Genomic DNA, 20,917 nt, shown 5'->3' with positions numbered 1-20,917 from the left:
CCAATTGCTCTCAGCTGAAAACCATAGAGTTGTCTATGAATACATGGCTCCGCCCCTGCTTTTTACCCTGGGCTAAGCTGCAATGAGTGAATTTAATGCATTGCTCGGCACCCTCGCCGATTCCTATCAGCATATATTACTTTCCTTTCAAATGCCGTGCAATGGGTACTTTACAGCTTACCAGCCGTTTGAAGGAATGAAATGCACCAGGGCAAGTTGCACCTTGTCCCTAATGCAATAAACAGAAATGTGAACAAAGTGGAGACGAGACCAAAACAAACAAAAAATCCCAGGAGAAGTGAGTTGAAACGAGCAGGCGAAGCCTCTCCCCCGTCCTTCGGCTGCTGCCGGGTCGGTGTACTCCATTAAAATGCACCGGGTGGGTCACCCCGCCAATGGTGCAGCGTCCCTGATGCAATCAGCGGGAGTGCAAGGATGTTACATAGGAGGACAGGGAACTGCTTAAGGAGCGAGCCGCCTCTCTGATCGCTTGGTGTGCAGGGGGTCGGTGCAATCGGGGGGACTCTGCAAGGGCCGGGGCAGGGGTCGGTGCAATCGGGGGGACTCTGCAAGGGCCGGGGCAGGGGTCGGTGCAATCGGGGGGACTCTGCAAGCGCCGGGGCAGGGGTCGGTGCAATCGGGGGGATTCTGCAAGCGCCGGGGCAGGGGTCGGTGCAATCGGGGGGAGTCTGCAAGGGCCGGGGCAGGGGTCGGTGCAATCGGGGGGAGTCTGCAAGGGTCTGGGCAGGGGTCGGTGCAATCGGCGGGACTCCGCAAGCGCCGGGGCAGGGGTCGGTGCAATCGGGGGGACTCTGCAAGCGCCGGGGCATGGGGCGGCGCAGACCCGACCGCAGGAGACAGGAGGCCAGCGGTGACTCCAGCCCTGCGGGCGGCCTGCCTTGCACGCCGGAGTCCCGGGCTCGCCCCCCAGCTGGGGAGGGCTGGTCCTGCGAGCGGCGCCGCGATTGGCTGGCGGGGTCAGGGAGGAAAGGAAAAGGGGCTGAGGCTGGGGCTGGCTCTGATGCAGCCCCGCCGCCCTGGACCATGGTCTGCGGGAGCAGGCGGAGGCTCGGCAGCGTGTTGGCTTTCCTGGGAGCTGCGGCGGGGCTCCGAGCGGGTACGTGGCGGCGCTGGGCGCTCCTGCCAGGCGGCCCGGGAGGCTCTTTGCAGGCACCACCTGCCGGAGCGGGCTCCGCTGCGGGGCTCGCCCCCGGGGACACCCTGGCCGTGCCCAACGCGTTGCATTATTGCCGCTGCAATAGTTCCCCCGCCAGCTGGGGAAGGAAATGAGCGAGCCTGCAGGGGGGCAGAGAGCCGGGGGGTGGGGAATTCCTTCCCCCCGCTGTGTGTCTGCTCCGGGCCGCAGGAGAGAGCCCTTTTGGGGCTGCACTAGCCCTGTCTAGTTGATCTGGGCCAGGGTGTGTCTGCCTCTGGCTGGGCCGTTGTAATAATTTCAGGGCTGGGCTTGAAATAACCTTGCAGGCGGCTGAACAAGGACAACTAGGAGTCGGATGGCACCTTAAAGACTGTCAGATTTATTTGGGCATAAGCTTTCGTGGGTTAAAGCGGAAAGCTTATGATCAAATAAATCTGTTAGTCTTTAAGGTGCCACCGGACCCCTTGTTGTTTTTGTGGATACAGACTAATGGGGCTCCCCCCTGTACTGAACAAGGACAATGTGGGGAAAACCATCCCCTAGTTAAAAATGGACCATCAGGTTAAAAAATCAGAGCCCCAGGCGCTTCCCTTCCTGTTGGGCTCTAACCCTGGTTATGACGCCTCGGGAGCTTACAGCTTGAATGTTGTTGTTTCGGCATGTAGGGCTTGAGGGATTTTTTGGGGATAGTTCACTCCATAGATTGGCTGCATTTAGGTGAGGTTTCCTTTTTTCTTATTGTCTGTTTCCTTTCTGGCCTTCCTGTGCCTGGATGATTGGGTGGGAAAGGCTCCAGTAGAATATTCGGAAAACCCAGCCCTGGCTGCTTTTATTGATAAACTAAAAATATTTTGTGGGTGAGGGGTTGTATTAGTAACTTTTAGAAACCATAACAAACTTAATCAGTGACAGAACTTCTTTGAAACTCTGATTTAAATGTGAATTTATCACCCCGAGTCCCAGTGAAGTAAGGAGCAGAGAATTTTAACATGGGTCCAGTTGTAGGAATGACCCTAAACCATCTGTTCTTGACTACATTTGCTGTCAAACTTGAAAAGTGTACAGTATTTTATGAGCAACTCTGTCATCCCTTTGGCTCATTAGGGACTCCTCAGTTTGGCGGAACTTGAATGTTTGTATAGTGCTTTGAACATGTAAAGCTTTACATAACTGCTAAGTAGTGTTAAGGTAATTATGTGACTGGCCCTTCTCAGATGTATTTCTGGGAGGTACTATGCACATTGCATTAATCACTTTCCGGTGGTAGCAAGACAAACAAAAGCATAAGTCATATTGCAATTCTGAGAACCATGCAAGCAGTATGACCAAAAAGAGAAAGTATCACAACTGATATAAGAAGTAGTTTGTTGTAGTCCATTCTACCTGGAGAAGAAACAGTGAATGCAGAACACAAAACATGCAGGTACCAGATTCAGAATATAAATATAGATTTGCTATCTAATCCCTAATAGTGTAGAAGGAATGGATTCATAACACCTCTAATACAGAAATCTTGCATTAAACTCTGCTTCTTTCCTTCTTTGTGTTCTCAGCATACATCCATATGCTGGATAATGGGAACAGTTTCCTATCTGCAAACATGCCCGTCTTCAAGAGCAGAATCACACTTGCACACTGAAGAGTGGTCCCAGAAGATATGACCAAAGAACTTGATCCCAAACCCACTGAAGTCAATGGAAATCTTTCTATCGATGTCATTGGGCTTTGGAGTAGACCCCAAGTATGATAACATATTAAGGAACAGTATGAAAATAAAACCATTAGGCCTTAATATTTTAGGGCCCACTTTATTAAGGCTGATGTAGTGACATTGAAATGAATGCTGTCACGTGGTACTGGATAGTGAGACCAGTTATGCAATGTTATGAGGCTAAATGACATCTTAAATAGAACTAGTTCTGATAGCATTTTGATGTGCACAGATAAGAAATTATACACCTGTCAGCCAGATGAGAACAGCTCTGAAAACTAGGTCCGAGATACAGTTGGAAATTTGGAGGGCCTTTCAAAGTATGTGCACACTTTTATTGTTGGGGGAGGGGGGTTTGGTTTTTTTTTTTCCAACCGCACTTTGGTATTTTAAGGGCAAGTATTTGAATGAAAACCGTCTCTCAAGGATCTGGCCAATAACTTGGGCCCAGATCCTGCAAATATTAGTATGGTTAACTTTAAGTCAGTGAGACTATTTCCTTACTTAAAATTTAAGCATGTGCATAAGTGTTTGCAGGGTCAGAGCCTAATTTAACTATAAAGGGAGTTGGGTGAGATGAGGAAATGGTTTTACCTATTGAAGTACATCAGATTTGTGGCAGGGGAGAAGGATTGGTTTGTGTTTGGTATTTCTCCTGCCAAGGAATGATACTTATTTTATAAAAGGGATTTCCCTGCTCCATAACACCAGTTGGCAGGTATGGATGCTAAAGTGTCTTCTGCGTCAAATACCTTTGACGTGTATGCTCTATTGTGCTTCGGAGTTGGATTTGCTTTGCAGTATTGCATTTTAGATTCTTGCCCTCTCTTCCTTTGCTAATCTTACAGCTCTAATTTAATATGCCGGAGATGTGGAGGGGAGGACTCTGGGTCAGATAAATAAGCCAAAGAGGACCTACAGCAACAATTGTCTGCCTCATAAGTTTTCCAACAGGTTATTACACTTGCTAGTACTGAGGTGGTTGCAGAGATTCTGATGATTGCAAAGTGAAGCTCTGCAGTAGATTTAACATATAGTCTAAAGTTCTACAGGTCTTGTTTTTTATAAGCTATAACAAGACTACAAGGTCTCTCCTCAAACATGGACATTACTGAGCTGTCTGAGAGGCTTGTTCAGAAGCTGCCTTGATTGCAGTTTCTGTTTCCAGCTGTGCCTATGGCACTCCAGGAAAATTATGATTTGCCAAATCTCAGAAAACACTAGGTTGGAGTCCTGGGAGTAAAATGAAACACCAGCCCCTTGTGTCAGCACAGTTCAAAGCAACACGGTTGTCTCCTTTGCTGTGCATCAGTTCTCGCTGGCATTAGGACAGCTGTTTCTGTTCTGGGCAGATGGACGGCTGAATTCCCATATGAGGCTGTTTGCTCAGGAGAGCAGGTTCCGCCCTTGCTAGGGCAGTTCTACCCACTGGCTTCGTCAGAAGCTAGATCAGACTGAAAGTACATTCATCTGGACATTTGATATAGCCATGGGCAGACTCTACATCGTGAGAGAGGGAGAGAAGGGCATTTCATCTTGGCAAGCACAACATTGCCAATTGCAAACAGACAAAAATCCTGTCAGGCCTCAGAAAACCATGAGACTTTTTTTTAAAAAAAAAAAAAGGCTAAATATTTGGGGGATCTTTTTATTTGGCTTCTGAGTTCTGAGCCTTTAGGGTGCATCTAGGTCATCAGGTTTTTGCCTGCAATGTGGGGGCTAGAATCCTAGTTTTAAAATGCAGGCTGAGATTCTCACACAATCCCCTACCTCCAGGAGCTGGGGCTTTAAGAAAAATGCCAGCTAGTGATAAAATTGCAACAGTTGGCAGCTCTGCAAGGGAGAAACTGCCTGAAAAGTCTCTCAGGGTTGGGACAGAAATGGGTTCTGCTGCTTAGCCAAAGAGCTGCTGCTGTCAGCAGGATGAGACACTTTTGACTAAATAGGTCAGCAGCTGCCATAAGGAACTTCAATTTGGCTTCAGTTTTTGTCACGCTAACAGAGTGGGGGACTGGTCCTTCTTGAGACTCAGTGACCTACTTAAGGAGGATTGTGTTAATAGAGCTCCAAGCAACATAGTGGATCAGTAGAACTGCTCCGTCGCTGAAGCTGTTTCTTGTTGCTTAAAATCCCTGTTGATGCTTGTAGCTGCTGTTAGTCTCTGCTGAGGTACTGCATTGTCCTGCCTCTTCCCTTTAGAGGCTTCCAAGCCATTGGAGGAAAGAGGATATGGAGAGGGTGGAAGATTCTTGGGGGAAGGAACAAATGGGGGGAGAGAAGGTCTTTCATTGAACTCGTCTTGTAAGAGCTGGCTATGAAGTGTCATAGGGAGACTGTTTCCCTGCACTTCCTGTTGGTGCATTGTGTCTCCAAAGTCCTAATTTCTCCTGCACTTCTAGGTGTGTGTGAGTGTGTAATCTAAATTTTAGAAATACTTTACATGTCCTGGGGGAGGGAGAGGGGCTCAAACTGTGTGTGTGTGTGTGTGTGTGTGTGTGTGTGTGTGTGTGTGTGTGTGTGTGTGTGTGAAAGGTTGTGGCTTAAAGGCTTTTCCATGTGCCAAATGCTCATAACACTGATGAAGCTGGATTGTAGCTCTAGGTCTGGCGTGTCTCCACTGTTGCGATGCCTATGTACTGTGCATCCCAAAGCCTGTTTGGAAACCTCTTCCAGAAACTTAGATATTTCTTCTTTCCTATTCTCTTATCTGTGGTGGATGAAACTATCCCACAGACAGAAGCCAGCACAAGCCATACTGTGGGGAAGCAGCACTGGGTTTTATTCCTACCTGTGTCACTGAGCTGCTGTGTGATCTCCCCTCTCTGGGCAAGTCACTTCCCCTCTCTGGGCCGCCACCGTGTCAGTTTATAATGTATGTACCTTGGGGCAGGGACTGTCTCTAACTGCGTGTGTCTGTACTGCACCCAGCACAGTGGGGCCTTGGTCTTGCATCTCTCAGTGATTCTGTAATGCTATTGTTGTGCTGGCCCTCTCCATAGAAGTGAATTTCATCCTGAACAACTGGCTTACACTGAGCAGGATTTTACAGGTTACAGTAATCCTCCTGAATGGAGTGTCTTTATTTAATACCTACACATAGGAGCCCTGAAATTGGTGAGTAGGTGACTAGAGGCTCAAGAAAGAGGAGGCCAGGTGGGCTCTCATCTCTTGCTCATCCCCGCCATCTAAATGGCTGATCCTTTTGCCTGTTAGCTCTTCTCTTAGATACTGATTCCGTGTGGAGTTAAGCCAGCTTCTTTTTTACTTTGGGCTGTTTTTGTGGGAAATGTCTTGGATCTGCTTAAACGCTTCACCCAAAGCGAACAGCAGAACACCTCGTTTTTGTCACACCTGAGTGGCTGTGGCTCACTAACCCAAACCTTTCCTCCAGAGCATATGTTGGCTAATAACTTGTATGCCGACGGGAGGCCAGCATTTTCCTGCATTCTCTCCCCCTTTGCCCTACGTTGCTGCTATGGTGCCTACAAGGAATGAGCCAAAGGTGTCTGTCTATGCTCTAAAACAGCATTTCTCAACCTTTCTGATACCAGGGAGTGGCATGCTGCCTTTCTAAGCTGTGCCGGGGAGATCTCCGGGACCGGCACTGGTCTCTGGACTGACTGTTGAGAAACATGGCCCTAAAACATCTTTATTTTGGCTCCAGTGTGCTGTACACTGGCCTTTGCTGATAACTCCATAAGTCCTTCTGCTGTGACAGCTGTCTGCCCTTCTCCACCCCCCTCTGCCTGCTCTGTTACCCCTCTGTCAGGTCTCAAATTAGGTTCAATCCTGCAATCACTACAAAAGACCTTGTGTAACTTTGCTTATGCACATAGGTTCATTGCTGACTGTAAGCGCCGTGGCGTGGGGCCTGTCTCTCATCTCTGTGGTGATTTTCCAGGTTTTCTCCTGGGTGTTGCTGGGGAAGCAGGGCCATACTGCTTCACTCCTCCTGTACCCTTGATTTTCCTCCTGGATGTGGCAGCCCATATCAGCTCCAGCGGGAGACAGCATTAAGCCACATGCTGCTCTTCTCCAGGGCCCTTCAGAGCCTTGGAGATCAGGGCCACAGGATCACCTGTACTCTTCCTCCCCTCCAGTTTTGCTGCTGCACCAACCTTGTTTTTAAATATTCTCTGCATCTCCAGGTGCAACACGGCCAGGAGCTGGCTTCCTTCACACCAACTCTGGTCTGAGAAAGTCTAAGATAGTCACACAGACCAACATGAAGGTGGAGCTGCTTCCGGCCCTCACGGACAACTACATGTATCTCATCATCGATGAGGAAACCAAAGAGGCAGCGATTGTTGACCCTGTGCAACCCCAGAAGGTAACGCTCCAGAGTGCTTTGCCTGGTGAAAGGGGATCTGGGTTTGGCTTGCTGCAGCCTAAGCTAACCCTGCATTTAAATGCAGAAAATGATTAACCATGAGCCTTGCTCTGGGTTAGGGGTAAAAAGGCTGGACAATGTCATGATTACTGATCTGAGCGGCTGAATGGACAAGGGTAAACAAATTGTGTTTGTTTTGAGACATGACCGGGAAGGATATTTTTCCCCCTTTATCTGCCCTGGGTGCAGTAGGGAGGCTTTTCTTGGCTTCCTATGTAGTAACAAGTATTTGCCGCAGCTGGGACATTGGACTAATCCAGTCTGGCAAGCCCTACTGACCTGATCTGCAGTCAGCATCATTCCCAGCAAAGTTAATGGGAGCCTTGCCCAAGTTCTGGGATGCAGGTTCTGGCTCAGTTCCTTAGGGCTCGTCCAGACTAGGGGAGGAAAATTGATCTTAGATACGCAACTTCAGCTATGTGAATAATGTAGCTGAAGTCGAATATCTAAGATCGAATTACTCACCCGTCCAGATGGCGCGGGATCGATGTCCGCGGCTCTCTGTGTCAATTCCAGAACTCCGTTGGGGTTGATGGAGTTCCGGAATCGATATAAGCACGCTCGGGGATCGATATATCGCGTCTAGATTAGACGCGATATATCGATCCCTGAGCAAACGATTTTAACCCGCCGATATGGCGGGGTAGTCTGGACGTGGGCTTACAAACCATAATTGAGGCACAAAAGCCCCTACTCATGGTCAAGGCCATGCTTCCACCAGGTTATGTGAATTCTAATGTTTCGATGATGCTCTATTTGTAGGTTGTGGAAGTGGTCAGAAAGCATGGCGTGAAGCTGACTACGGTTCTAACCACCCATCACCATTGGTAACACTCATGTTCTACGATGTCCTAATCTGTTTTCCTTAGGGCAGAATTGCTTCTGGAGGCAGCTGTTCATCCAAAGCACAATTCAGGGGTGGTTCTTCCAGATAATATTGGTCCCCACCTTTTGAGTTCCTGCTCAGAGGAGCCAGGGCACAGTGGAAATGTACTTAACATCTCTCAGGCACCTTTACCAGTCCCTTGCCATCTCTCAGGCACCTTTACCCTGTTAGGCTTAATGGGCCTGATCCAGAGCCACTGAAGTCAATGGCAATCTGCCCACTGGCTTCACTGGGCTTGGAATCCAATCCAGAGACAGGAGGACTGACCTCAACAAAGTAGATTACTGGAGGCAGAGTTTGGTCTTTGGGTACGTGCATACATTTATCACTGCTGGATGCTGCGTGTGCATAACTGAGAGCCGAATCAAGCCCAAGGGAAAGTGGAATGAGGAAACCGGTTTGACAGTTGCCCTGGCTTCATCTCGCTTGGCATCTTGTTCAGATGAGTGTTATGTAAATCTGTCTAATTTAAAGTTTGGTGGGAATGAAAGCTCTGAGGAAGCACTTTTAATACAAGCTTAGCCTATTGAACTGAGCTGGTGACACTACCAGCTTTCTCACAGCAATAAAATAGAATGACTCACACAAGGGCTTCTGTTTAACTGACCTAGCTGTGTACTTGTATAGCACCCATCACAACAGTGTCCAAAGCACAGATCTGCTGCAGTATTTAGGCACCTATCTTCCATTGATTTCAGTGGCACTTAAGTGCCTAAATACCTCTAAGGATGTGGGCTTGTGACTCATTAGCCCCTCTTCTTGCTCTGCAGAAAAGACCGTATCCAATTCTAAAATCTCATGCTGAAGACTAGAAAAAGCTGTTACGTGTGAATTGAGATCTGTAATCTTCCCCCAGCTCCCCTGAAAACCATCTCATCTTGTCAGTGATATGGCTTGGCTTTTGTCCCCTCCCCCCCCTTTTTTTTCTTGTAAGGAGCACATACCCCATTGACTTCAGCGCAGGTGCAGTGGGGAAACCCGCAGCAGAAATTGACCCCGTCTTCCTCTTAAAACATAATTGAACAATGAAATCAAGCAATACCTTTGATGGGGCATAGCCTCAGGGAGGAGCTGGTGACCATGAATCTTCTGAAACTGTGTGTGTGGAAGTGAAGTTCAGGGAAACAGAAAAAAGTAGCTGCTTATACTACAAAAGGTGGCAAAATTCAATGCCCGGTGACTAGCCAGACTTTGCAGTGTAGACAGAGGAGGACCAGAGTTGTAAGAAATGCATCTTGTGGCTTCCCAAAATGTGACCTTTTGACCTTCTAGGGACCATGCCGGGGGTAACGAGAAGCTTGTGAAGATGGAGTCTGGGTTAAGAGTGTATGGGGGAGACAACCGAGTGGGAGCCTTGACACAGAAAGTGTCTCACTCTACATCATTTCAGGTAAAAAAAAAATAACACATCTGGAATGTGCCTTTCACTTGAGAAGCCTATCTAGAGCTGGACAGGTGGCATAGATCTCTACATAGACAGCCACTAGAGGGTTCATCGGTCGTCATAACCTGTTCAGTTCCCTGCACTGCCAGAGAGTCCCTGTGTGACCTGGGACAAGTCCCTGCTTTTGTTCTCCAGCTGTACAGTGGGGATACCACTGTCCTGCCTCACACGGGTGTTAGGGGCATAGCCTCAGGGAGGAGCTGGTGACCATGAATCAGTGACCATAAATGCAGTTAAAGATTGTGAGGTGCTTAGATACTATGGTGATGGAGGCCAGGTAAGTATCTAAGACCGAGGTTTAAAAATGAGCTGCTACAGGTCAGCAGACACAGAGTGAAGACTCTCTCCTCTTTGTTCTGGCTGGACTGCAGTACTGGGCCCGAGGAAGTGAGTGCTCTCCCTAAGCTATACAAACGAAGCTTTTGTTTAACTGCAGTGGAGGTATCTGCCAGCTACGTTTGGAGCCTGTGCAGTAAAACATGCTGCAGTGTTGCTGATGCACAGGAATTCTGCTTGTCGCAGAAATATACATGTAGGGATGTATAAAAAGGAAGCACAAGGAGACACTGGCAAGTGTGTGTGTGGTGGGGGGAGGGGAGAAGTGGCACTAAATTTTAACTCATGTCTGTAATAAATGGCTCCGTAGCCTGGTGAGCAGGCTGTTTTAGTATGTCTCTCTGGGTATAGCCCACTTCCCTTTAACACAGCATCTGGAAGTAGCTGTTTACACTTGATTAACTTGTTTGGGTTTTGTATGTCTCTGAATTTGTTTGCTTTTGGCTTGGCCTCATTCACGCCAAGGGCTGAGTCACCCTGCATGTAAATGAGTGACTCAGTACCTGCTTTTAAAAGCAGCAAAGTGTCTTGTGGCACCTTATAGAGTAACAGATGTTTTGGAGCATGAGCTTTCGTGGGTGAATACGCACTTTGTTGGATGCATGACTCAGTACGTGCTTTTAAGTAATACACTCAGTTCTCTGGTAAGCTCCCCTCTCCTTACAGTGCTGAACTCCTGTGGCAACCTGATGTGAGATTTTACTCTGCAGCTCTGAGAACTTGCCTGCAGAATTACTGTGCCATCCTGAATCATACAACTAGAAAAGCATTGAGTTAATCTCCCTTGACACCAGTTCACGGTGGCCTAACTTCAATCTTTGGCTTTCTCCTCAGGTGGGATCTCTTCATGTGAAATGCCTCTATACGCCATGTCACACTTCTGGACACATCTGTTATTATGTGACTAAACCAAATAGTTCTGAGCCTCCTGCCGTCTTTACAGGTGAGGAGTTGGGTGGTTTTTTTGCCTCTGATCTGTGTTGCTGAGAAATGCAGGGCTTTCCTCTGCTTACGTTCTCCTGATTATCCACGTTTAGGTCTTTCCTTGTTACAGTCACAGCTCACTTCTTAGCATATGTGCAATGTGCCTCAGGTGGCACATGGCCAGGATTAATCATCGAATTTGGTCCACTGGTTGGATCACGAGCTTGCCCGGGCCGGGTGCTGATGAGGAGTACAACATGAACACTGATCCATGTGCCCTCCCCCTGCCCCTAGCTCACTAAATGGGAATCTCCCTAAACTTGTCCTGCTAGCGAGGCTTGGGCCAAATTAGCGATTGCTAATAAAATTCCATGTTTGCTTTCCTGTGTTTTCTTACCACTTTGTTAGTTGTGTAGTTAACTGGGGGAGGCTAGGTGGATGAGTATGCTACTGGGTAATGCTTTGACTCTTTGTCTCTGGAAGCCTGGGGGTGGTCCTCTCTTGAGTGAAGTAGCTCTGATGCTTTGAACTTGGACACATCTACTTGCTCCTTAATAGGCTTTCAGCAACATACCCAAACAACCAAGAGTTAGGCACCATCACATATCTCTTTACAGACCAATGCCCACTGGATCTCTAGCATGGCCTTCTAGCCACATCTCCTGGTTACAGTGCTAAAACTGGGTGTGGGAAGCTTGCCTGTAATGGCTATGACCAGCCACAGTACCAATTTTTTTTTTTTTCTGGGATTGTCTGCCCCAGTGTGTGGTCTGGTCATGACACTGTCCTGTCCTCTCTCCCAGGTGACACGCTGTTCGTGGCTGGCTGTGGGAAATTCTTCGAGGGAACCCCAGAGGAAATGTACAAAGCACTGATAGAGATTTTAGGCCGCCTGGACCCTGAAACGGTATCGATCCTGCATCTCATGTTAGCACAGTAACCAAGCTGAACCTATTACAGACTTAAGAAGAAAACTACCTTCTGAATTCCATGTTGTTCAAAATGGGGGACGCGATCCTTCAGAATGAATGAGGGCTATAGCCAGGGACTCTCTGGCATGTAGAACAGCCCAGGGTCCATGGAGAAGGGAGCACAAGTCCACTGATCCCTCTTCTGCTCATAAAGAGGGAGTGCAGGCTAGAGCAGAGGACTTGGGAGCCAGACTCCTGTGTTCTCTTCCCAGCTCTGCCATGTGACATCAGGCAGGCAGGTCTCTTCCCCATTTGCCCTGTGCTGCTGTAAGGTGGCTATAATATATATCCATGTCCTAGAGGATTATGAGCCCTTGCCATTAACTCCACTGGAGCCAGGTTTGCAGCCTTAACTTCTGTAATGGTGCTTTGAGATCCTGGGATGTTAAGTGGTGTGAGTGTAATGTTGGGTTTTTCCCCCTTCCCCCTCCCCCTTCTCTTAGAGAGTTTACTGTGGTCACGAATACACTATCAACAACCTAAAATTTGCCCGTCACGTTGAACCCAATAACACTGCCATCCAACAAAAACTAGCCTGGGCTAAGGTAAGTGGAATCTTGGCATTAGGCTTAGTGGTTTATTACAATTATTTTTATAGTGGGGTAGCAGCCCAAAGCCTCTTTTGGGATCGGAGAGAGGTATTATACAAACACAAGTAGATCTGGCCGCTGCCTCAGTGCTTAGTCAAGTGTGGGACAAGATGCAACCAGTGAGTGTAACAAATAAGAGGGAGAAGGAGGGCAACAGCACCAGTGTGATGTGACAGAGGTGACCTGTATGTCTCCATCAAAGTTGTGCAGGGTTTGTGGGTGAAGCCGTGGTGCTAGGAGGAGAGTGAGTGTGGGAGGGACAAGAATGCTGAGACAAGTGGAGGGCAGGGGTGGGGTGAGGGTAATGACAGGGATCAGGAGGCTGAGGCAGGTAATGTTCTGGGTTTGGTTAAACCCAGCAGCGCGAAGGGGTTTGGGGCTAGCAGTAGTAGCGAGGCAGATGGGCGGAGTTCGCACACTGTCTTTATCCCAAAGAGGCTATAGCTGTAGGCTTGCTGGTGGGAGCAGGGGGAGAGCAATGCCAAAGGGTGGTTCCAGACAGCTGCAGACCCTCTGAGCCAGCACTGGCCCCTATGTCTGGCTTCCCTCTGTCCTTCCCAGTCCCTCTAGAGGGGTTATGAATGGGGCTGCTCAGCATCTGACTGTGTCCTCGATCTTTTTGAATGTTGCACATATGTGTCCATTTGGGGGAGGATTATGCCATTTTTCTTCTGGTGAGAACAATCTGGCCTGTGGATAGCCTGTATCATTGCGGCATTCAGAGCAGCTAGATGCAATACAAACACAGTCTTAGCTTTTCTGAATGATACTGCAGATGATTACTTTTAACATCTGTACCCATCATAAAAATAGAAATCCTTCCCTTTTTTACAGGCAAAATATGACAGTGGTGAACCAACTATCCCGTCTACTATTGCAGAAGAGTTTACTTACAACCCCTTCATGCGAGTGAGGTATCTGTGTATGAATGGCTGGCTGATCCACATATTATCCTGGGTTATAAGGAAATGGGGAGGCCATGACCTCTAAAGAAAGCAACAATCGAAGCGTGTTAGTCTGCCTTTCATCAGCAAATTTCAGTTTAGATAGAGACAGGTGTCACTTAAAACAATTTTGGGGCACAAGAGAGCTTGTGATTCTGTGGCATTACTTCTCACATGCTTAGCTATTTATCATGGGAGAGATTTATGCCAACAGATTAAGGTGTAATTATTGGCTAAGTATAAGAGTGCTATAAAATTTGACTCAGTGAAGATCTGTTTCTTTGCTGAGTGATATGTTCCTCATTCATGCTGTATATTTTAAAGTGCAAATCTGGAAATGTAAGCACCTCCTCTCACATGTTGATTTTATCACTTGCAATCTGTTCTGGCTGATGTCTGCAGCTTTACCAGTTCTTAAAATAGCTGTGAATGCGATGACAGGGCTCAGTTCTGGATTCTGCTGATCAGCCCAAAGAAACAATGACATGCCCTCCCATCTTCATGGGTCGATAAGTATCTTGTGAGCAGACACTTGGCAAAAAATACTGCCTAGAAGTTTGTGTGATTGCAACTCAAATGTGAAACCAGGTCTGAGTTATACACAGTCTTATTGCAGTGAAATAAAATTTGGCTTTTCTATTTTACTTCTGCTAGAGAGAAGACAGTCCAGCAGCATGCTGGGGAAACCGATCCCATTCGAACAATGGGAGCCATCAGAAAAGAGAAGGATAACTTCAGGGTACCAAAAGACTGAGTACTTTGCCTGAAACACTTGCCTGTCAGTTTTATCATGTTTTAGGAACTAGAAGTTTCATTGTTCTGTTGTGGTGGAGACACATTCACAGTTAGGTTTTTTTTAAACTGTCTTAAGGGGGGGGTGGGGAAAAAAGCACTTTGCTCTTGTTGAGATGTTCTATGGCATATTTATAAGATGTTAAAGAATATTTATTCCTGGCTTTCAAACTGTCAGATGCAGTGAGGTTTTGCATGAATCCTTACACAGGTTCAGTATGTGGTGGTGGGAGGGGAAGGCACATTTGAGGGCTCAGTCCTTACCGGGGGAAGACTCAGTTAGCTTTATAGGAGATCTACCTGCATATGGACTGCAGGATTGGATCAGGAGACTTCTACCATTAAAGCAAAACTGTGGAATGCACGTAACCAAATGTCTGTCTAAAGAATCCTTTTGCAACTTATGAAATTAACCTTTCTGATTCTGTCACTTTAAGATCTGTTACATTCATTCGTCATAGTGCAGTACTCAATTTGGCACCAACAATTAATGGTCTAAATAATTAAATATGCTGCCAAACTTGCTTGGTATATGGATGCATCTGGCTGTAGAAATAAGACTGTCCAAGCTTGCATTAGAGACTAGTTCCCCCCCACCACCCACCCACCCCTTTTCTTTTGCATCTTAGAGATGAATAATTTCTAGACAGCATGTTTTTCAGACTGTCCCTTCAAGTATGAACAGCTGAGTATTAAAGGCTTAAAAAGCAGCTTGCATGTACCCACGAACTCCCCTCCAAAGTATACTATGAATCGTGCCTGTAACACCACTGAGCCTGAGGTAGGGACTCGGCCGATAGACCAGTATGATCCTAAAGAGAACTAACTTGGTCTAGTGCATAAATGCATGTTCTACAAGTTTGAGTAGATATTACGTTAGACCATAGATCTAACCTCTCCTACCATTGTACCATCAGGATAGCTTCTTTATGTTGTAAATGCTACTTTCACCTAACAGGATTAGCCTAACTGACCCCTCCAGCCAAAAGATTCAAGAGTCCTGGTTACTGTTGTGCCCAAGATCACCAAGATACCAGCTATTTTGGAACAGTGGCTACCCTTCAGGGCCTGCTTCAAAAGGAGCAGAAACGAGAGTTGCCTGGTTTAACCCCTTAGCTCCTGCAACCTCCTAGTCTTCCAGTAGTAAAGAAATCAAGGCTTGCCCTGGTAGCTCAGCTGCACTGAAGTCTGGTTTCTAGGCAGATCCAGGATGTCTTCCAACACAACTTAATTTTCCTTTCCTTGCCCTGGTTTGAACGGCAGGCACATCTAGATGATCGGAGTGGGCAGCCAGCCTGAAACAGACACAATGGGAACTCCCAGACTGCTGTGCTCATTTAAACAGGCTGTTAATCCTAGTGAACAGAGCATAATTTTATGAAAGTGGCTCGACAGCATGTAAACCCTGCCTCCCTGGAGAGACCTTGCATGGCACAGAGGGGTGAATTAAGCCTGATTTTTTTTATTTTTTTTCCCCACCCCTTCTCTGGGTCTTTGTTTTCATGCTGCTTGTGGTTTGATAGTCTGGACAAAAAGGACCACTTGGTCTCTTTCAGAGCAAAGAATGGTCTTCCAGATCTCTCCGTAACTGCTGGGGTGGGGAGAGAATATGCAGAATTTTGCCATGTCACAGAACTGCTGCCCAGAGTTTTCAGTGTCCATGTTGGAAGACAGGCTTCAGGTGAGCTGATGGGGGGGGGAGGGCTAGCCATGGTGTCAGTGCTCCCTTGCCACCTGTGCCATGAATCAGTGTTCGTTTCAGCCCCCTTATTAAAAAGGCTTTTTCTAAATACATGGCCAAAAGCAGCCTATTAACACAGGCTGCTTGTACTGTCCTCCTCGGAGCAACTTCCATAGCTGCATCTCTGAGCCAGAGCTGGTGTCACTAGAATCTTCAGAGAACTGTGCTTTAAGGAGGATAGTTTTCAAAAGTAACTTCCCTCCCACCCCAAGTGGCTAGAGCAGAGGAGTCCTGGCTCCCCTTGCCAGAGTCTTTCTGACCTTTGACAGGCCCCTGACCACCTCTGTCCCTCAGTTTCTGCATGGTTAAACAATGCATGGATGTCCTGCCTTCCAGGGGGCTAGGAATATTGTGTATAGGTTTGTAAAGTGCTCAGAGTCTAGGTTTCATCCCGGGATACCACTGTAAACCTCTTTCACTCTCCTCTTCCCACCCCCCTTTTTAAAGAGCCATAAGCCATGTAAGAGTGCCCACATTTGGATATGTGATCACTGGGAGGGTGAATACTATTCACCGTGTGGCTACTGTAGTTCTATTTTAACTCTGCAGTGGTTACTGCTCAAATGCAGCAAAGATACATGTTGCTATTAATACTTTCCCTTCTAACACCTGTCACTGTTACAGTGCAAGTTCTGTGTCCTTAGGCTTACGTTTGATGTCCACAGATGCATGTACCTTAGGAGCAGGGCCTCAGGGGAGGGAAGCTTGCAGAGACAGTTTCTGTAGGACTTGACTGTGTGGTGTTTTCATCTTGCTGGTGAGAACATGATATGAGCACAAAGTGGTAGAATACACACTTGAAAAATTCTGACACCCATCTCTTAATAAACTGGGCTCCTAATTACATTCTCCTCCTGTCTCTCTTCAGATTGCACAGTTAACAACTAAATGTGTGTTTTTCAATAAATGCTTCACAGCTGAAACAGTAATGCTGAGTCATTTCAAGCCTCTGAATCTAGTTCCTCCTCTTCTGTTTATGAGCTGATAAGTAATGTGGGCATGGTGGACTTTGTCTCCTCTTGAATTTGAGTTAATTTTTTGCTTACCATCCAGTGCAGTCACATGATGAAAGTATTTTAAAGTGACGTGACTTAAATTTAGGGATGAGTGACTTTTACGCACTCTAAAAAGTGATATATAAATGTCTAATTACTGCAGTTTCTGAAACAAAGATTTCTCAACTGTCTCTAAAACCTGTACATTTTCAATTAAAGAAAAACAGTTTGAGCTTTATTACTGTAAAGTGGAGAGAAGAGTAAACAGAGCATCACTAGGGGCAGTAATCTAAAGGGAAAGAATGAAAATGTAAATATTATGTATTACTAAGGGTTGTTCCTTTAAAATGGAAATCAAAAGACAGCCCTGAAACACACTATGCCCTTTGAGCCTTTGGTCTTGGCATTTCTGTTAGAGGAAGAGTCTCTCTTTAACATGGAGGAAGGAGAGAACACACAATTACAATTTGGGGGGATGGAGAGAAGCTGGAAGTTCTGCATCATCTGCTACCAAGCAAGACCCAAACCACCTTATTCAATATAGTTGGGAAGGTTAGCAACACTAAACAGATGTGAAGCAAAAGACAGACCACAATCAAACTATGGTTCATGGTTTGTGGGGGCTGCCTCATGATTTTTGAACACTTAGGGTTGGCAACAGAGCAGATGCACTTAGTCAAATGTTCTTTCTGGTCTGCCCTGGCTCTCCACTTACAAATTAAACTACATAACAGCAAACTGCTCCCTGCAGAGCTGTTATCTGCAGCATCCTGAAGAGGGGGAATGGAGGCATAGAGGCTTAAACTCAGCCCTGGGGGAAACTGTCCAATCTCCACTGCATCCAAAGGAGATTCTACCTGCTTATGAGGGCTGCACTGGGTCCGGAACAGTTGGTGACTTGTCTTCAATCACACAGTAAATCATTAGCATAAATGAGATTAGAATTTGGGAGTGCTGGCATCTACCCCCTCCCTCGCACAATATGGCTTATCCTTTGTTTGCTATTTCCCAGCAGTGAGGTTAATACACAATCAGGACATCAAAAAGTCCAAGAATTCTGTACCTGCTATAATAAACAGGAAGACACAGAGATGTATGAATTTAAAATTAATAATCAGCCCTCAGTTTAATTATAGTAGCAAAGGAAGCAATTTTTAAAAATCTAATTAAAAGAAACAACCACTCAACCACTTTAAAGTACCATGATTGTTACAAGACAGCTGCTTTGCTGGACCTCAGGCAGGGCCAGATTATAACATTCTGAGGCCCTAAACTGTGTCATGTGTAAGAGGCCCCATAACATTAAAAAAAAGAATTTTTATTATTTTCACAGGAAGGACATTGAATATATAAACACAAAAGCTTTATATTTGCATATATACAAAGGCAAAGTTGTAAAAATGGAATGATCATTTTCAGCAGTCCTCTCTAATGTTGACATCACAACAGAAATTTTAGACAAATTCTTTGAACTAATTGTGGACATAAGTAAAGTAGAAGTAAACAATACAGTAAATAATACAATTTACTAGAAGAGTTCTCAGAAAATTTTTCTTCTATGATGGGGCATCTAAATTGTGGCATTCCTGGTCCGAATACGCAATGAGACTCTTAGAGGATATAGGATGTGGATAACCCACAAGCTTAAAGCTCAACTATTAGTTATATTGATATGAATTACACCCAGGTAATAAGCAAACCATCGAAAATTGTATATGGGTTGTATTTTTCCAATAAATTGATTTTTGTTTTTATGAAGGGTTATGCTGAATTACCTAATATTGGTACTAAAATTAGTAGCAGAAAGTTTTTATTGAAACCAGTAAAAAAAAATTATAAATAGAGATTTATATATCTGTACCACAACAAATTATATGCCAAAAGCCTGTGTTGTTTTACCAGGATACTTGTTGGTCTCTAAGGTGCCACAAGGACTCCTCGTTTGTTTTTACTGATACCAGCTAACCCAGCTACCACTGAAACCAGGATATTTCTGTGAAAGTTAGTGCTATTTTGTCTCTGTTCTCACAGGAAAACAAGAGGATATATCATTTTGTTTACACCATGAATAAGGAAAATTATCCTTTTAATATGAATAAATGAAAAAATATTTGATTAATTTTGTTAGGGTAATACAAAGTTTATCCAGGCTATATATAAAATATATTTACAAACATTCATTCCAATTTAATTTTTGCTACGAAACAATGAATTGTTGGGATTTTTCTTTTGCCATACTATAAAAATACAATGTATTATGCATATGATGTGTGATTTATAAGTCTATATAAGAATTTTTACATCGCATACTACCTATAATAAAATATTGTCTTGCATGCTCCAAACCTGCCAAGCAGAAAATCCCAGTCTTTTTTCTAGGTAGACATCTCTCTTCACATTCACTTCTCTATCCTCTGTCTCCGCAAGGACCACTAATCAATCTCGAGTAAACACCTTGGACACACACAGGGACAACAAGCTAGATGTGTGAAAGAGAAAGAAAGAATTTACCAGAAAAAAGACTGGTAATTTCCAGACAGGCATTGAGAAAGTGGCTTTCTCCTGAGGCAAATATAATGAATATTATAGGCTTTAATAGCCTATAAATCATATATGCAGATAGTTTGAAATAACTTGCTCACCAAGTACAAAATGTGTTGATATATATGTATATCTTCCTTCACTTCTCTCAAAATCCTCTGTGTATTCTTTGGTCAGCATTCTTTGATATTTACTGTGAAGATTCCTAAAACTGACGGAGGGAAGCCAACACAAATTTATCCTCCTCAAGATCCACTCGACCCAAGTCCATAAGACGATCATCTGCAAACTCAATCATGTGAAGCATGGCTAGCACATGAAGCATGCACACTAAAATACACAGTTGTATGTATGTACAGATCAAAAGAAGAAAGAACACGCTAACATGAGTATGAGCTTGGCAGGATTGCTTCACGACACTGCCAACTCCAATCTCACATTTTTCCAGATTTTATCAGCAGTGAGATTATTTATTTTCATAAATTATGAAGGCACAGTCAGAATTTTACCAGTAGCAACTGGCCAATAAAATGCTGCCTTAGGAGACTGATAGCAGACTTACTCATAGAAATACTAATTTTACAAGTGCTTTTATCTTTTTTTTTTTCCTCAGACCTGGCCTCTCGCATGTCAATAATGATGTGTATATTTTTGTCATATTTGAATGAAAATGTATTTAGAGTGAATCTTCTTTTTCCCATATCTGCTTTATTTATCAACTGATTTTGATAAAATCTGAAATGGAGTCAGTTTTTTTCTTTTTTAGAGGCCCCTCATATTGCAAGACTCTTAACTGTAGCTTAGTTATTTTATACCTTAATCCTGCCCTGGCCTCAGGAGATCTGAGTTCTAGGCTTGGCCCTGTTTCAGCCTTTTTGTTTGACATGGACAAGCCATTAATTACTATTTATTTGTAGTACTGTAATGCTTGAGGGCTCCAAGCAGGGATTTAGGACCCTATTGCGCTAGGTGCTGTATAAATATGAAGTAAAAAGACAGTCAATGCACTCAGCTTCTGCCTCAGTTTCCCCAACTGTAAAATGGGGCTGTATAACATGATGTGACCCTAGGGTTGAAAGCTCTTTGTACGTGCAAAAACCTTTGCATTTGCTTTGGCAAGCTGCCAGCAGCACAGTTGCTGCTTCAAGCTGGTTATGTTGATAAGTGATTGGTGGGTGGGAGAAGCTGAGGCTGAGGGGAGAAGGTTGAGGTTTCTTTTCCTCTCCATGGCACACTGTCAAGGTTTCTTTCCCCACTTTGAACTTTAGAGTGCAAATGTGGAGACCTGCATGAACACTTCTAAGCTTAATTACTAGCTTAGATCTGGTACGCTGCCACCAGCCAGAAATTCAATGTCTGGCACACTGCCTGTTCCCCCCCCCAGACTTTCCCCTCCCTGGATTGCCTTGAGAGGCTTCACCAATTCCCTGATGAACACAGATTTAAACTCCTTGGATCTTAAAACAAGGAGGAATTAACCATCCCCCCTCCATTCC

At 45.3% G+C, this 20,917-nt stretch overlaps 1 protein-coding gene and 1 long non-coding RNA gene across 5 annotated transcripts; one reads left to right on the top strand and one right to left on the bottom strand.

The window, feature by feature from the left end:
* The first annotated feature begins 104 nt into the window (after positions 1-104).
* On the top strand, positions 105-16,812 carry LOC115659087 (hydroxyacylglutathione hydrolase, mitochondrial). 4 transcript variants are annotated; one of them, XM_030578869.1, is made up of 9 exons: positions 105-298; positions 7,016-7,197; positions 8,020-8,084; positions 9,416-9,533; positions 10,758-10,866; positions 11,651-11,754; positions 12,262-12,363; positions 13,243-13,322; positions 14,007-16,812. In XM_030578869.1, the coding sequence occupies exons 1-9, from the start codon at positions 202-204 to the stop codon at positions 14,104-14,106; spliced, it is 957 nt and encodes a 318-aa protein (XP_030434729.1). In that variant the 5' UTR covers positions 105-201; the 3' UTR covers positions 14,107-16,812. The 4 variants fall into 4 exon arrangements, with proteins under 4 accessions (XP_030434729.1, XP_030434731.1, XP_030434730.1 ...); XM_030578871.1 differs by lacking the exon at positions 105-298 and adding an exon at positions 428-493; XM_030578870.1 differs by lacking the exon at positions 105-298 and adding an exon at positions 483-504.
* Positions 14,178-20,846, bottom strand: LOC115659089. The gene is made up of 2 exons (XR_004002447.1): positions 19,523-20,846; positions 14,178-19,359 (listed from the first exon to the last, which is right to left on the bottom strand). It is a non-coding gene; the product is annotated as an uncharacterized LOC115659089 (long non-coding RNA).
* Between the last annotated feature and the right edge of the window lie 71 nt (positions 20,847-20,917).

This window comes from Gopherus evgoodei, chromosome 10 (genome assembly GCF_007399415.2).
Source record: "Gopherus evgoodei ecotype Sinaloan lineage chromosome 10, rGopEvg1_v1.p, whole genome shotgun sequence".
Lineage (NCBI taxonomy): Eukaryota > Metazoa > Chordata > Testudines > Testudinidae > Gopherus > Gopherus evgoodei.
The sequence above is the reverse complement of the archived record's forward strand: the minus strand, read 5'-3'. Positions and strand labels throughout refer to the sequence as shown.